The sequence below is a fragment of the Trichechus manatus genome, unplaced genomic scaffold, assembly GCF_000243295.1.
Source record: "Trichechus manatus latirostris isolate Lorelei unplaced genomic scaffold, TriManLat1.0 scaffold00100, whole genome shotgun sequence".
Taxonomy (NCBI): Eukaryota; Metazoa; Chordata; class Mammalia; order Sirenia; family Trichechidae; genus Trichechus; species Trichechus manatus.
Genome location: NW_004444036.1, coordinates 2,474,047 through 2,490,877, shown reverse-complemented (window position 1 = coordinate 2,490,877; position 16,831 = coordinate 2,474,047). Strand labels below are relative to the sequence as shown.

The 16,831-nt window shown below is 40.9% G+C and overlaps 1 protein-coding gene across 1 annotated transcript in view; it reads right to left on the bottom strand.

Moving 5' to 3' along the window:
• CDKL5 (cyclin dependent kinase like 5) overlaps positions 1-16,831 on the bottom strand; it is a 155,086-nt gene that overhangs the window by 65,353 nt on the left and 72,902 nt on the right. Inside the window, exons 4-5 of the mRNA XM_004382822.2 lie at positions 16,000-16,045; positions 2,544-2,680 (exon numbers count right to left, since the gene is read on the bottom strand). Of these exons, the coding sequence (XP_004382879.1) occupies positions 2,544-2,680; positions 16,000-16,045 (183 nt within the window). The remainder of the gene's footprint in view (positions 1-2,543; positions 2,681-15,999; positions 16,046-16,831) is intronic.

The window sequence follows — 16,831 nt, the reverse complement described above, 5'->3', positions numbered from 1 at the left end:
TTCTAACTCACAAAAAAAGACCAGGCCTACTGGCCTGACAGACTGGAGAAACCCTGAGAGTATGGCCCCCAGACACCCTTTTAGCTCAGTAATGAAGTCACTCCGGAGGTTCACCCTTCAGCCAAAGATTAGACAGCCCCATAGAACAAAACGAGATTAATGGGGCACAAGAGTACAGGGACAAGGACTAGAAGGCAGGAGGGGACAGGAAAGCTGGTAATAGGGAACCCAAGGTCAAGAAGGGACAGTGTTGACATGTCATGAGATTGGTAACCAATGTCACAAAACATGTGTACTGTTTAATGAGAAGCTAGTCTATTCTGTGAACCTTCATCTAAAGTACAATTTTAAAAAAAGAACAAAAAGCTTGTGAGCAGCCATCTAAGATACTCCACCGGTCTCACCTCTTTGGGAACTAGGGAGAACGAAGAGAACAGGATACAAGGAAAAGATTAGTCCGAAGGACTAATGGTCCACAGCTACCAAGGCCTCCACCAGACTGAGTCCAGTACGGCTAGATGGTGCCCGGCTACCACCAACTGCTCTGACCGGGATCACAACAGAGGGTTCTGGACAGAGCTGGAGAAGGATGTAGAACAAAATTCTAACACACACTAAAAAGACCAGATTTACTGGTCTGAAAGAGACTGGAGAAACCCTGAGAGTACGGCCCCCAGACACCCTTTTAGCTCAGTGGTGAAGTCACTCCTGAGATCCACCCTTCAGCAGAAAATTAGACAGCCCCATACAACAAAACGAGACTAAATGGGCACACCAGCCCAGGGGTGAGGCAGGAGGGGACAGGAAAGCTGGTGATAGGGAACCCAAGGTTGAGTGAGAACAGTGTTGACATGATGTAGTGGGGTTGTTAACCATTGTCATAGGGCAACATGTGTACTAACTATTTAATGAGAAACTATTTTGTTCTGTAAGCCTTCATCTAAAGTGAGAATAGCAGCACAACTGGAAGAGCGTAGTCGACGTCACTGAATGGTGCATGTAGAAATTTTTGAAACGGTGTATCTTTGGCTATGTATATTTTCACCAAAAAAAAAAACAAAGGTCAAGAAGTTAGAGGGTTGACATGTTGTGGGGTTGTTAACCAATGTCATAAAACAATATGTATACTGTTTAATGAGAAACTATTTGTTCTGTAAACCTTCACCTGAAGTACAATAAAAACACAGAAAATAAAAATAAAAAATATTAACTTTTAGTTTTATTTTGGCAGGGAAGGTATCTTATGAGTACCTTGAAACTGACACAAGAAAAAAAAAAGAAACCTTAAAATGGATTTTGGAAGATAAACATAAAAGAGTGATTTAAAATTACAAAGAACATTATATATTTTCAAGTTTTGTTGGTAATACAATTACTATATATATTTTTTAATTTGAAAAATAGTTTGTAGAGGCTCAATTAATTCAGAAGCTACATTACTGGTCAGTCATCTCGGCAACACTGCTTTCCCTTTCGTGATGATGATGGTGATACTCTCCAGTTTAAGACATTTGGAACCGACCTAAGGCAAATATAAACCTCTCCGAGCTTTAATCTTTGGAGAATAACACAGGAAAGGCCACCTATTTGCTCATCAAGGAAACCTCTGGCTCCTGTTTATTCTCCCATTGTTACGGCACTTATTTGTTTAAATTCTTGACAATAACCAACTGCTGTAGGTCAGCTACTCTCCACGAAATTCACTAAGCACACAATATTGGTTACTATAGTGCCCAGTTGCCCTTAGTTTACATTAAAATGATTACTAATAAGTACTGTATCTTCACAAATAACATGCTCATGTAAATAATGTGCCCACACATATAACACGCATAGCGTAGATATGAAAACAACGTGGGAGGGGGTTGCGCCGCTGGCAAAAATGTATGAAGTGTGTGTCATTTGTGTGAGAATATGGTAGAGACTACTTTTTACAAAACATGCTATTGCAAGCATGCAGACAACTTGAACAACGCATGCTTTTCTTCTTTTCTCCTAGGCTTCCAAGTCCTTGTCTGTAGTGTCATTTACCTCCCCAGGCCTCATCTTCCCTCTAGCATGTCTCCTTCCCTCATATGAAGTCAAAGCACCGGTAATTCACAAAAGACTGCTTCCTGAGCCCGCTCACTCACCACCTTCCTTTGGATTCAGACTGTGTCCTCTGCTTGCATGGCATCTTTCACACACCTCGGTCATCCAGTACTGTCATCGTCAATTTCCCTGACCTGCTCTGAGGCCTTGCTTTAGGTTTAATAAATGAAGTCTAAAAATTACGTGCTGGACATAGATTCTAGGACTTCAGAAATCAAATCAGTGCATTGTTTAAACCTAAAAAGTTTAAACTGTTAAGTTAAATTGTATAAAATTATCAAATATATTTTAGTACTTTTCATGATTATGGATAATACTTTCCTTTTTAAAGTCCTTAAGTTATGAGTACATTCACAAGCCATGCTAGGTAATAATATTTCCTTCAATAATGTCAGAAACAGCCCGAAATAGAAGAATCAAGCAAATCTGCATCGTGTCAATCAGTGACTTACTTTTTCAACATACTCAAACACCAAGTACAACTTTCCTCTCCGGCGAAAGGCCTCTTTTAACTCCACAATGTTTTCTTGTTTGAGGGTACGAAGCATTTTAAGCTCTCGTAAAGTCGTTTCCTTGACTTCTTCATTTTCTAGAATGTAAACAATGGTGAATAGAGTCAAATTAAAGCTTTCAAACCACTATTCAAAGAATTCCAAGCATACTGACAACACACCCCTTCCATCTTCCACTTTGCATAAAAAGTCCAAGGATGGAACATTCAATAACACATTTTCTTGCTGAAAGGATCGAGAAGGAGAAACTTAAAGAAAAGGCTTACTTGACCAGCATGAACCTGATTTTCTGCTTGTATTTTCTTATATTATTTATTTCAAAGTATATATGTAAAATACACATGTACAGGTGCAACATATGAACCCACTGTCATTTTAACGACACCACTCCATGTGGAGGAAGAAGGCTACGGGTACCTAAGCAGAGTTCAAAAGGGTTATAAGGAATCAACCACAGCAATGTGCGGAGGAGTCCTGTGCAGCGTCTGTAACAGTTCATGTTTTTAAGGACGGTCTGAAGTTTTGGCTTTAAAGAGCATTTCTCTTCCTCCAGCTGCATGTGAGTCACCTTGAGGAGCAGGGGTCGTGTGCCAGGCGTCCCAAGGCACCCTGAGGTCAAGTTTCAGGGAATTCTAACAGTGTCTGCTCTTCCCTCTGAACAACAGCTGCCGTAGGTTCCTGTTGTCATCCTGTGGCATGTCCATCTGTCCATCCCAGATGGTATAGCTGTACTGGGATAATGAACTGATACTAATATATCTTTCCATATCATCAACTTCACCCACGACAACCTCCACAGACACGGAGGAAGAACAAAAGTCACATTAACTCTAATGTATTAACTGGGGGTGGGAGGCAAAGAAGGTAATATTTCATTTTAAATGAGTTTTTATGATAGCTTTAGACTTAGCTGGGAAATTGTAACTACCATGTTTACGTATATATGTACAGGTTTAGAATCTCTTATTTGCAATTCCAAAATTTAAAAAACACTCTAAAAACTGAAAGCTTTTTCTAACTTTATGGTAAATTCATTTAGAGGCAAAACCTGACCTGAACTGACATGAGGCCATTTATAGTCTTTGCTTATCCCATGTAATATGAATATTCATATGTTATGCTACAGAAATAGCACTTGATTACAGGGTGCGAGAGTAATATGCCACATTTCCATTCCAAAACCCCCAAATTTATTAATTCTAAAAACACATTTGGCCCCAAGGTTTTGGCTAAGGGCCAAAATCCTAGCTAAGTCTAAGGTGTGCAACTCTCAGATTCAGGCATGTCTTGGAAAGTTTGGGGAGGAAGAAAATGGAGCTTGGGGATGGGAGCAAGAAAGACTAAGATGTCTTGTAGGAAGACATGCTTCCTAAGCAAGGTACACAAGAGGAAAAAGAGGCTGAATGGGGACAAAAGGAGAGGAAGATTCTAATGCAGTACAAGGAGTACTTTTCAGATTATTTTTTCTTTCAGTCCCTATCCCAACGTCCATTCAAACGTGTTTAAAGAGGAGAGATGAATAAAATCACAGGCTTTGTAGCACCAGAATATCTGTAGCAAACAGGGAACCTAAAGTCAACACTCCTTTGTGAACTCATTACACAAGTGAAGTGTTCTCCCTACTTCAGCAATGATAATTGTTGGAGAATGCTGGAACACAGATGAGAAAGGAACAGAGAGAGAGAGGCTGCCTATCAGAAGGCAAGAAGCAGCAGCAGGAAAGGTCAGCAATGGCCTAAGCAGTGAACCAGGTCAGCCCACATAAGGGTGGCCAAGTCAGAGATGGGTATACACAGGCCAACGTCAGGAGTAAAACAGCATGAAACAGCGGATGCCATCTAGCAGTAGGGGGGATGTATGAGATGCGATCAGGGGACCTCCTAAAGTGGCTCAGAAAATGGTGAGGGGGACACAGCACCAGCTGTTCTGCAAATTGGGGCTGATCCAGAGAAATGGTGTCTTGTGAGTGTTAGAATGCTACTATAGCTCCAGCTGCTGAAGCCTAGGGAACACAAGTCTTATAAAGAAGAATATATTGGCAATCCTCTTCTCTGATATCCCATCCAAGTCACTCTCAAGCCTGGGGTAATCAAACTAAAATTCATCTCTCTCTAAAAGACAGCATGCACATAGATCTCAATAAGAATCCGATGATCTTCTAACAAGGAAGTAATTCAGCAAGAGACAAATACGCTGATTACTCACGATCTGGTCCCTGCCTGCCTCTCCATCCCCATCTCATACCCCTCTCCTTCTCACTCCTATTAGTCTTTCAGTCTCAAAATAACCTCAACTTTTTTTTTTTTTTTTTTTTAACCTTTAGGGCCTTTATCATTTGTCCCGTCTGCCTAGAATGCTCATTGTACTACCCAGACTCTCCATGCTGGTTCCTCCTTTGGCATTCAGTTTCAATGCTACTCCTCAAGAGGCTTTCCGAGACCACTAAGTCAAGTAGGCCCCCATCCCTATTATTCCTTATCAAAGTACTCTGGATTCTTCTTTCTCAGGCCTTCTCATAATTTTTATTTATATATTTGTTTGCTTCCTGGTTTAGCATCTATATGGGTACCCCTGCTAAACCAAGAGCTCTAGGAGGACAAGTCTAAGGTCTTTTGTTCAATAACATATACCCAACCATCTAGGACAGTAGCTGACACAAAGGAAGTGATCAATAAATACTTCCCACATGAATGCTTTCAACGGTGCCATGAGGTGTCTTTGCTCATGTATGGCTACACCCAACCAAACCCACTGCTGTCAAGTCGATTCCAACTCATAGTGACCCTATAGGACAGAGTAGAACTGCCCCATAGAGTTTCCTAGGCTGTAATCTTTACAGAAGTAGACTGCCACATCTTTCTCGCACGGAGCGGCTGGTGGGTTTGAACCGCCAACCTTTTGGTTAGCAGCCAAGCGCTTAACTACTGCACCTCTGGGGCTCCCATATATGGCTAGCTCTTCCTTATTCATTTAAGACACAGGAGGAACCAATGTGATGGCAAAACACAGGCACTTTACCCTCTCAGTTTTGAGTACAGTGGTTTCTCAGCTTTCTCCCTCTAGAACTTTGAAAAGACCTGCTTGTCAGGCAATAAAACAAACTGAATTTATTTTGACTTATCCTCCTCTGCTCCAGGTTGTCTTCTGTGTGATTATGAAAAATGGAGGATCCATAAAACTGACAGTATTCAGGGTCAAGAATGAATATTAATATATATAAATATATCAGTATGTTGTTGTTGTTGTTAGGTGCCATCGAGTCGGTTCTGACTCACAATGACCCTATGTAAAACAGAATGAAATACTGCCTAGTCCTGGCACCATCCTTAAAATCATTGCTATGTTTGAGCCCACTGCTGCATATATATATATATACATATATATAGTTAATCTGTAAATACACATCATAAAACTATGCTGCAGCTGAGTACAAATAAATGTTGTAACAAAGTCACTAAGTAAATACAGCTGGTGTATCTTCCTAATCAAAATCTTTGTGAATTACTGGTACCCAAAAAGTAACTGCAAAATGGGAGCTCTGTATTATTATCAACTTGTGGCAGTTTCACTTTGCTAACTGATCAAGCTATTTCAGAATGGCCAAATCAGAATGGCTTCAGCAGAAGGAACACTGGAGTATGACTTGGGAGACCTAGATTTTGGTCTTTTAACCAACTAACAGTGTCTGACCTTGGTCACAGCACTTAACTCCTCATCTGTAAAATAAACGGGCTATGCACACACACACAAATCCTATGACCATTTCCAAATCTAATAATCTGTGATTCCTTTCATTAAAATCTTATTATGAGTCTAAACTTCATGGAATTTTGGCACGTTGGTTATCTATACATTATTCAAATCTGTGCTGACTCCACTAAACAATGGTTACAGAAGAAGAAAAAGGAATCTTCAAAAAGCAGCTCACAAAATCACCTAGCATATAGTGTCAAAACAACCTCTTTCGAGCAGCCTATCTCTTTTATGAAATGAAAACTTTTCTAATTTATGTGAGTCATGGGTATTAAAATTTGAGGTAAGCCCTTCAGCACTAAGACTATAATGAATGGGAAGAGACAGGAAGTGGCTTTATTAATCTCCTAAGTGCAAGCAAAATGTACAATCTTCATTATTTGGTATATCCTGTAATTTTTGTCTAAGTACTTTTAAGGCTCCTGGCCTACCCTGTACTGAGGATGAAAATTGTGGCACTAAACAATCAGGTGACGGGGAAAAGGAACGCACGTTCCACATACACATGGGTATCTCCTCAGAGGTTCAGGAAGTAGCAGAGTGCTTCAGTGAAGTCTTTTCTTTTTTTTTTAAGATAGCAGCACAACTCACTGAAATTAGCACAAAAAGCACAGTATTCTAGCTGAAATAAGTGTGGTGGATTATTTATTTAGCTCCCCTAGTTTAAAAATGAAGAAGCCAAGTCTAGAAAGTGTGGTGTGATGGATTGCTTTTGTGTGGCCTGTATCACCATGGTCTTGTAACTTCCACCCAAGTGACTGGGCAGGACTGCGTGAATAAGGTAAATGTAGTCCACCAAAGGGACTGGTCAGTTTTGTCATCTTGCTAGGCTTAAAAATTGCCATCCCAGAGGCGGGAAACAGAGTATCTCACCACCACCATGGAAGAAGGGCTAAGAGCAGAGCATGTCCTTTGTACCTGGGATCCCTGCAGGGCAGGGGGAGGGGGAGCAGGAAAGAGAGCTGCAACACTGAAAACAGCAAGAAGCGGTGGCCGCAAAACGGCGGCAGGAGAGACTGGCAGTAGACAGCATAGCGGGCTTCCTGGCCCACAGGGTGAGAAGACTGAGTGTCTATGGGCAGGAGGTTTCCTGGAGGAGTAGGGTGCCTCTGGGCACTTTTTGGAGTAAGGTCTGCCGACCCATGGAGCTAGAGCCAGATGCCTTTGGCTAAGGCTTATTGGCAGAGTGAGGTGCCTTTGGGCACTTATCAGCAAAGCTAAAAGAGCTTTGTAACACTTGCCTGAGCAGGGCAGAGACCGAGGGGCCAGAGAGTTGTGCCTGTGAGCACAGCTGGGAAGAGGCTGTCCTGATGGAAGAACTGTATCCTGAGTGTTCCTGAGCCTGAATTGTAAATGTTACTTCTCCTAATAAACCACATAATCATGAGTATTGTCTGTGAGTTCTGTGTGGCCACTGCAAGGAATTATTGAACCCAGCAGAGAAGTAGAGAGTGCCGTGGGAGGGATGGTTGGTGTCAGAATTGGTAAAGATGGTGAAGAGAGGAGGTATGTCTGACCTCTGACTCATAGGAACCAGCCTTGGGCTGCTGATCTGGATTCTCCTTCCCCCTCGTGAAGTTAGAAGAGGTCAGATGCTGCCCTCATGCCATGCTAACTTTCTCACGGCGAATGAACCGGGGGTGATGTTCTATCTTATCTACTCAAAAATGGCCTAAGTAGAACACAGGGACACAGGTGGTAGGGCATAATGCAGTGAGCTTTGGTGAGTAACTCAGAACACACAGGTTCAGGTTTAGACTCTGCTACTACCTAACTGAAGGAGGCCTGGAGGCACAGTGGATAAGCACTCGGCTGCTAACTGAAAGGTCAGTGGTTCGAACTCACCAGCGGTTCCAGGGAAGAAAGATTTTTTGGCAGTCTGCTTCCATAAAGATTACAGCCTTGGAAACCCTATGGGGAAGTTCTACTCTGTCCTATAGAGTCACTATGAGTCAGAATCAACTCAATAGCAACATTTTGTTTGTTTGTTTGTTTTTTAACTGCCTAACTGAGCAGCAAAGCAGCACAGTATGGGTGGAAGAAGAAATCAATGAAGATTCCAGGGACTGCATTTTAGTCTCAGTTAATCACACACTAGCTGTGTAACTTGGGGCCCTGGGTTCCTCATCTGAAAATTGGGGTAGGGCTATACTACATTATTCTGAAGGTTCCTTCAAGGTTTAAGAGTCTATAATTTAATGTAATACCTGTTTACGTGCATGCTGATCTAACTTGTCACCTGGGTACCAGTGAAGGTGTTTGGCTTAATGCAGGCAGCAACTCTGAAAAAGTTATATGTGTATATACACACACACAAAAAAACAAACCAAACCCATTGCCATCGACTCGACACCAACTCATGGCGACCCTAGAGGACAGAGTAGAACTGCCCCGTAGGGTTTCCAAGAAGCATCTGGTGGATTCGAACTGCCAACCTTTTGGTTAGCAGCCATAGCTCTTAACCACTACACCAACAGGGTTTCCATGTACACACACATATATATGTATATATGTCTGTCTGTCTATCTATCTATCATCTCCTACTGAGTGATAACTAAATGGTAGAGGAGAAAACAAACAAAAATGACCTACTTCTAGAGCTTGCCAGTAAGGCTAGTTAATACACCTAAAAATCAAGGAGGGAGATTCACTAAAGTAAAAGAGAACAACTTTTAAGAAGAAAGAGAAAGAGCACTGGAGCAAAAGAAATTCAAAGATAAGTATGTGATGAAAAGAGAAAACCTAAAGATGAGCAGATACTCTATTTTTAAAGAACTGTGGGCTTGGAAAAGAAATTCAGGAATAGCTGTAACCTACTTTATGAAAGCATAAACCTGATATTCCTGTGTAGCCAAAGCAGCTAAAAAAGAAAGAGAAAAAGGACCTTTAAACAGGTATACTTGAACAAGTATACTATTCCTGTACAAAACCACAGGGGGTACCATGTTTGAGTCTGGTTGCCCTGATTGAAAAAGGAATATCAACAGGAGAGAAATTAACATCGCCTGGAAAAGGGGGGAGGGGGGAGGTGTTTGAATGATGGTGCTGTTGTCATATATACTGAAATAGATGAGACTCCTTAAATCTTCAGAGATGAAGGCCAGGTAAAAGCACAATGGAAATTTATTAAATCATGAAAGGTGTGACAAGTAAAACCCAAAATGTTCACCAAATCCCAGAATTCCTGAAACTTCAAAGAGCTCCATTTTGTACATTAAAAGGAAGTGTGGTAAAATCATGACTAGCCAGAAAGTTCAAGCACAGAATATCTTGGTTAACTGAATTCTCTGTCTGACCAAGGATTGGAAATTTTGTTTCAAGGCCTCTTAGAGAGGGGCCAGGTTCTTGAATTTGAGGTCCAAAGGTTGTGAACTCTTGTTTTCTACCATTATACAAAATAAGAGACCAGAGTGTCCCTGATCCAGAGAGCAGTACAGAGTTTTCTAGTGTCTGGGTAAAAATAAGGATGAAATAAATTGAAGAATAGATAGCAATTAAACATTTTCTAATAATTAAGAAGAATAAATATGTCCATTCCCCCCAAATATTTATCTATGAAAAACATAAGCAGCAGCAGGATATGAAATGCAGGCAACTTTATTTTATATGAAAGCAGAGACACAACCTAGATCCCATTTTAGATGTGGGTTGCTACACAGCACCCTCAAAGTCTGGCTCCTTGACATGTACCAAGGCCCAGAGGCAAGTAGGAGGAACTCCCTTCACCCCATCATCTGTACATTCAGGGAAAGACCGAAAAGAAGCAAAAGCTGTTGCTGTATCAGGGGATTCAAATGTACATCAAAAATAAATTCTAGACCACAAGCTCTCCTAAAGTAAAGGCTGAATAGACGATATTTTTAACTCTTTCTGGTCCAAAGCTATCTAGTCTAAATTAGTGCTCTTGGATTATTTAATAAACTGAGGACATAGACACTTATATGTGTGTGTGAGAGAGAACTAACCCAACGGTGATAGAAGATTATCTTCTGAATATCAAATCTCATTGTAGAAGACTGGAATTATAGAACTCGTACCCTGTTGCCATGGAGTCGATTCCGACTCATAGCGACCCTGTGAACAGAGCAGAACTGCCCCATAGGGTTTCCAAGGAGCGGCTGGTGGATTTGAACTGCCAACCTTTTGGTTAGCAGCCGAACTCTTAACCACTGTGCCATCAGGGCTCTGGAATTACAGGAAGGGTAGGAGAATTAGGCGAAACATATAATTATACATAGTCTCAAAAGTGCCTTTTAACTAAATAATCTCTAGTACCTTTTTGGTTTATGGTCATTTTTCTCTTCTCAGAAAATCCAAATACTGAGCAAAGCTAATTCAACGGAGAATTCTTATTGGCTAGTTAGGTGTTTATTAGTAAATGTTTTCCTGTGGCAATTTACATTAATAGACAAATTTATAATACCATCATTCAGGGTATCATTAAGAATTCATTATCCGAAAATCCACGTTTAAGATGTGTAAAGAAGCAGAAGTTATCAGAACAAGAAAAATAAACTAACACAGTGATCTCAGATAAAAATTTGTCATCACTCAAACATTCCTCCCTTTTAACAGGAACTTTTATCCCCACCCAGTAAGACTCATCCACAAAGACACTGATAAATGATCTAATAGAGCTATATCAGCTAACAACTAGAGAATAAAAAAACTGACAAGAACGAAGACATAACAGATGCCTCCAAACGGAAAGATGGGAATAGAAGAAAATAAAGAGAAAACGGATCTAGTTTTTGTATATATTTTTTTGCATATACTTATTTTATTGTGCTTTAAGTCAAAGTTTATAATTCAAGTCAGTTTCTCATACAAAAATTTACACATACATTGCTATGTGACCCTAGTTGCTCTCCCTATACTGTGACAGCACACTCTGCCTTTCCACCCCTGATTTCCCATGTCCATTCAACAAGCTCCTGACCCTCTCTGCTTTCTCATCTCGCCTCCGGACAGGAGCTGCCCATTTAGTCTCATGTATCAACTTGAGCTAAGAAGCACACTCTTCATGTATCATTTTATGTTCCATAGTCCAGTCCAATCTTTGTCTGAAGAGTTGGCTTCAGGAATGGTTTCAGCTCTGGGCCAACAGAGAGTCCAGGAGCCATGTCTTCTGGGGTCCCCCTAGTCTCAGGAAGACCATTAGAATTTGAGTTCCACACCTCACTTTTCTCCTGCTCCATCAGGGACTCTCTGTTGTGTTCCCTGTCAGGGCGGTCATTGGTGGTAGCCGGGCACCATCTAGTTCTTCTGGTCTCAGGCTGATGGAGTCTCTGGTTTACATGGCCCTTTTGTCTCTTGGGGTAATATTTTCCTGTGTCTTTGGTGTTCTTCATTCTCCTTTACTCCAGGTGGATTGGGACCAATTGATGCATCTTAGATGGCTGCTTACCAGCTTTTAAGACCCCAGATGCCACTCACCAAAGTGGGATGCAGAACATTTTCTTAATAAACTTTGTTATGCCAGTTGACCTAGATGTCCCCTGAAACCATGGTTCCCAGACCCCCACCCCTGCTACTCTGTCCCCTGAAGTGTTTGATTGTATTCAGGAAACTTCTTAGCTTTGGTTTAGTCCACTTGTGCCGACTTCTCCTATAGTGTGTGCTGTCCTTCCCTTCACGTAAGATAATTCTTGTCTATTATCTAGTTAGTGAATAACCCTTTCCCTCCCACCCCACCCTTGTAATTGTCAAAGAATGTTTTCTTCTGTGTTTAAACCTTTTATTGGGTTTTTATAATAGTTGTCTTATACAATATTTGTCCTTCTGTGACTGACTAAACGCACTCAGCATAATGTCCTTCAGATTCCCCCATGTTATAAGATGTTTCATGGATTCACTGTTGTTCTTTATTGTTGCGTACTATTCCACTGTGTGAATATACTATAATTTATTTATCCATTCGTCTGTTGATGGGCACCTAGGTTGTTTCCATCTTTTTGCTATCGTGAACACTGCTGCAATGAACACGGGTGTGCATATATCTATTCTTGTGACGGCTCTTATTTCTCTAGGATATATTCCAAAGAGTGGGATTGTTGGATCGTATGGTACTTCTATTTCTGGCTTTTTAAGGAAGCGCCAAATCGATTTCCAATTTTTTTGCATATATTTTTTAATGACCCTCTCTTCATTATGAAAGTCATTCACTGGCCTAGCCTACAATTTTACTGTAAAAATCCCCCTCCTCCCAAAAGATAACACTTGATTCTTTCTTCTAATAGCACACGGTTGCTATTATAACCAAAACTGTGTTAACTATAAGATAAACTTATTTTCATAATTTTAGTTTCATTTCCCCAAGTGAAAGTTCTAATCTAACCTTTTATTTGCTACGCACTTTTGGTTCCCATTTTAAGCAGTGATTTATTATCCTGAGACAACAAGGACCTCTTGAACTAAATAGTGGTCTACTTTAAAATACAGTTTCAACAATGTGTTACACAATTTGTGGATACATACGAATTTAAGAAGAAAGTACATTATCATAGCATTTTAAAATTAACAAAAGGTGACATATACTCTCACAAAATATCCCTTGATACCATCAGAGAGAAAATACTTGATTAGCTTGAACATGGGTCACACCAAGTTCAGATTCTATTTCAGCTTAACAATGTTTTTACAGGATTATCTCATTATCTTCGCAAAGATTTTTAAACATTGGATTTAGGAAAATCACTATCGTATGTCCAAAGAATAATTTCACAGAGTAACTAATTAAAGGGGTTAATGAGAGCTACATGACAACAAGGGCACTATTCTCATGAAACTCTGTTTATTATAACTGGCCTGAGTGAAATCTAAGATGAAAAACTGACACAGAATTAAATGATTTACACAGGGGTTCAATGGACATTCTAACCTGTACTAGACTACCTATGTACATGTCACACTCCAAAAGGGTTGTTCATCACACACATTCCCTTTCTTTGCACTAAGCAAGATACTACCCTGGCAGGAGGAAGAGGGTAAAGACAGAAAAGAGAGTACTAGACCTCTCAGAGAGAACTGAAACAGTAGGGAAATGTATCTACAATAGGACTGGAACTACAAAGTATATGAATATATGGGTATGCCTTCAGATTATATCACAGAAATGTTTTGGAAGTGTCCCTCTAAAAGTATACTCAGGAGTACCTACAAAAGTGTACAAGGAGCCCTGGTGGCGCAGTGGTTAAGCACTCGGTTGCTAACCAAGAGGTTGGCGGTTCGAAACCACCAGTAGCTCCACGGGAGAAAGATGTGGCAGTCTGCTTCGGTAAAGATTGTAGCCTTAGAAACCCCATGGGGCAGTTCTACTCTGTCCTATAGGGTCGTTATGAGTTGGAACCGACTCGATGGCAACCGGTTTTTTTTTACAAAGGTGTACATCTCCAAGGTGGGTGATAAGGCTATGTGCCTGTAAGGTATGTGATACAATATTGGTCTGGCAGGAATGAGGGCAAAGCTGATTAATGTTTTATAGGTTTAATGGAATAAGGGCAGATCACATGTTTTCTGTAATGTCTAAGCCATTCATTTACTACCTAATGCTCCAGCTAGAAACAGCCTCTCTTGCCTCAAAATTATCCAAATTTTATGCCTGACTGCTTTCTACTCTCTTTTACAGTTATTTATTTACATGACTTAATTCTACTAATGGGCCATAAGCCTCTTGAAAAGTATCCACACCAAATTTTTCTTCATAGCTCCTACCTGGCTCAGGGCTCAACGAATATTGATTCAATGGAGTTGATGGCCACCCTGAGAGTCTCATAACCCGTTGCTGTCAAGTCGACTTCGACTCATAGCAACCCTGTAGGACAGAGTAGAACTGCCCCATAGAATTTCCAAGGCTGTAAATCTTTATAGAAGCAGACTGCCACATCTTTCTCCCGAGGAGCGGCGAGTGGGTTCCAACCACTGACTTTTCAGTTAGCAGCCAAGTGCTTAACCACTGCACCACCAGGGCTCCTTGAAGGCCTCATAAGGCAGGTAAAAATATACCATATAACTGAAGCTAAGAATTGGTATACATTGACTAAAGATTGTGATCCATGTTTACACAATGGAAGGATATGGTGCTTAGTTTAAAAGAAAAAAAAAAGCTAAGAATTACGTGGCCTAGATTTGCACTGCTTTAAAAAAAAAAAGTGATGACAACGATTATTTTTGGTCATAAGTAACTGATGTTTGACGATGTGTCTTCCAGGATGAATGCACAGCCAGAAGTCCTTTACACATTTGTGAAGGTTGTTCTTTGATTGCCTGTTGCAACCACTTCTTTTAGTAGAGCTCCATTTTTCTCTTGGCCACCTGTGGTCAGCCCAAAGTCACTGCTCAAAGAGCTCATTTCCAATGGTCTCATAATGGGTTGGCCTGGGGCTAGTGCTTCCTGTTAGACCACAGGTACACCATTTGAAGCCTTCCCCCCGCCCCACCCCAGAACAAGCTAAAAGTATTTTTCTATTGCTTTCTCTTTAAGGCTGCCCAGACAATGGCTGCTGAAGTTCCCAGCTGATGTGCATGTGCTCCACATAACCAGCACATCAGAGCTGCGCCGCATCAGATACTACTTGATCTATCCTAGGATTTTTTTGTTTGTGATCCTTTTTTGCTATTTAATGTTTGCTAAGTCTGAGGTGAGAGTGATGAAACTGTTCACAAATATACAGGCTGATGACTTACAGTACTTTGTAAATGCACACCGATGAAGGTAGGCTACGACTGCTGTTTTCATACTTCTAATTAGATAAGAAGGTTGACGCTAAGCTGGTGCCTCTTACCCCTATAGCACTGTTCTTCAAATGGTGAGCTGTGGCTCATCTGTGTTGAAATCAATGTAATGGATCACAATAGCCATTTCTATGAAAACGATATAGGAGATAGCCGAAAATGAAGAACCTCAGTGGTTAAGAGTTCAGCTGCTAACCAAAAGGTCAGCAGTTTGAATCCACCAGGTGCTCCTTGGAAACTCTATGGGGGAAGTTCTACTCTGTCCTATATGGTCGCTATGGGTTAGAATCGACTCGGCGGCAATAGGTTTGGTTTTGGTTTTTTGTTTTTGTTTTTTTTTTTGCCCAGCATAGGGTAATCTTAATACTCTATTTGAAATGGTCTGGATGTGTGATCAAGGCCTCCAAGTATGGTATTTCTTCTCTAAAAGCTTTTATTCTCCCAAGGAGTTATTCTAAACATAAAATCATCCCCTCAATACTATCTACATACCACTTATCCTTGCATTTCTAACGTTGACTAGGAAGTGGAGATCACAGTAACCAGTATGAAACTTTCCATAGCACTCGCTACTTGTGTGAACCTGCACAAGTATTTACTTCAAATCAGCTGTCTCATTTTAATAATGTTTACAAACAGCTTAGATAACATGCCTTTGGAGCAAGATTTCCAATGTTGATTGTGCCTTAAAATCCACGATGGAATTTCTAATATCATGAGATATGAAAAGATTCACATAAAAGTAATTAAATGTTTCAAAGGAAGCATGATAATAAATAAGCTATGTTTACCTGCTGAGACTGTGACTTTAAAATTTTAGGCAGGGTCTAATCAGCTAGATCCCACCTCTTCCACATGCTTACTGACAAAAAGGAAACTATGGGAAAAAAAGAAAAAAATATATATATACCTTCACTGTCCTTGAATTTCTTGATTGCCACAATTTCATGCGTTTCCTGCAAAGGAAAAGAGGCAGAAGAAAAGTCACTTTTCCAATGTTTTTCAGACTGGGACTCCCAATTGTTTAGGAATATATTCTGGGACAGAGTAGCAAGAACTGAGTGAAAAAACATTTTCTTCCCCAGCCCCTCATTTCTTGGTTCCAAAATTCTCTTTCTTACTCCCCTGAGAACACTGTCAGGGAAGGAAAGGGAGAAGGGGGAGGGAGTGGGTGGCAAAGAGCAGAGATGGTGAGAGACCAGGAATGAATGAGACGTATCAATGTCTTGAGACTACTCAAAAGTGCCAGGATGACTGAAGTAGACCTTCTTGTGTGCCGCCATCTGAAACCGGGGGAGACGATTTGATTGCCTTCTAAAACCCACTGCCGTGGAGTCGGTTCCAACTCACAGCAACCCCGTAGCGTTTTCAAGGCTGTAAATCTCTACAGAAGTAGACTGCCATATCTTTCTCCCGTGGAGCCCCTGGTAGTTTCGAACCGCCGACCTTGCGGTTAGCAGTCAATTGCTTTAACCGCTGTGCCACCTAAGACCAGAGAAAAGGCCTCTACAACACCTAGTAGTTGCTGGTAGCAGAATGCTTCTTCCAAGTTGCCTCCCTTCACTTCTCTTTTCCTAACAGACATATCCAGTTCTCCACCTCCTCTCTATCGACAGTCTTTTCAGAGCCGAAGTCTGATAAACATTCCCTCACCAAATACCAATCACCACCTTCCCGCTGCCCTTTATCTCTCCTGAACTAACAGAAATAGTTTGTAAGCAGAATCCTACTTTCAACTAAAA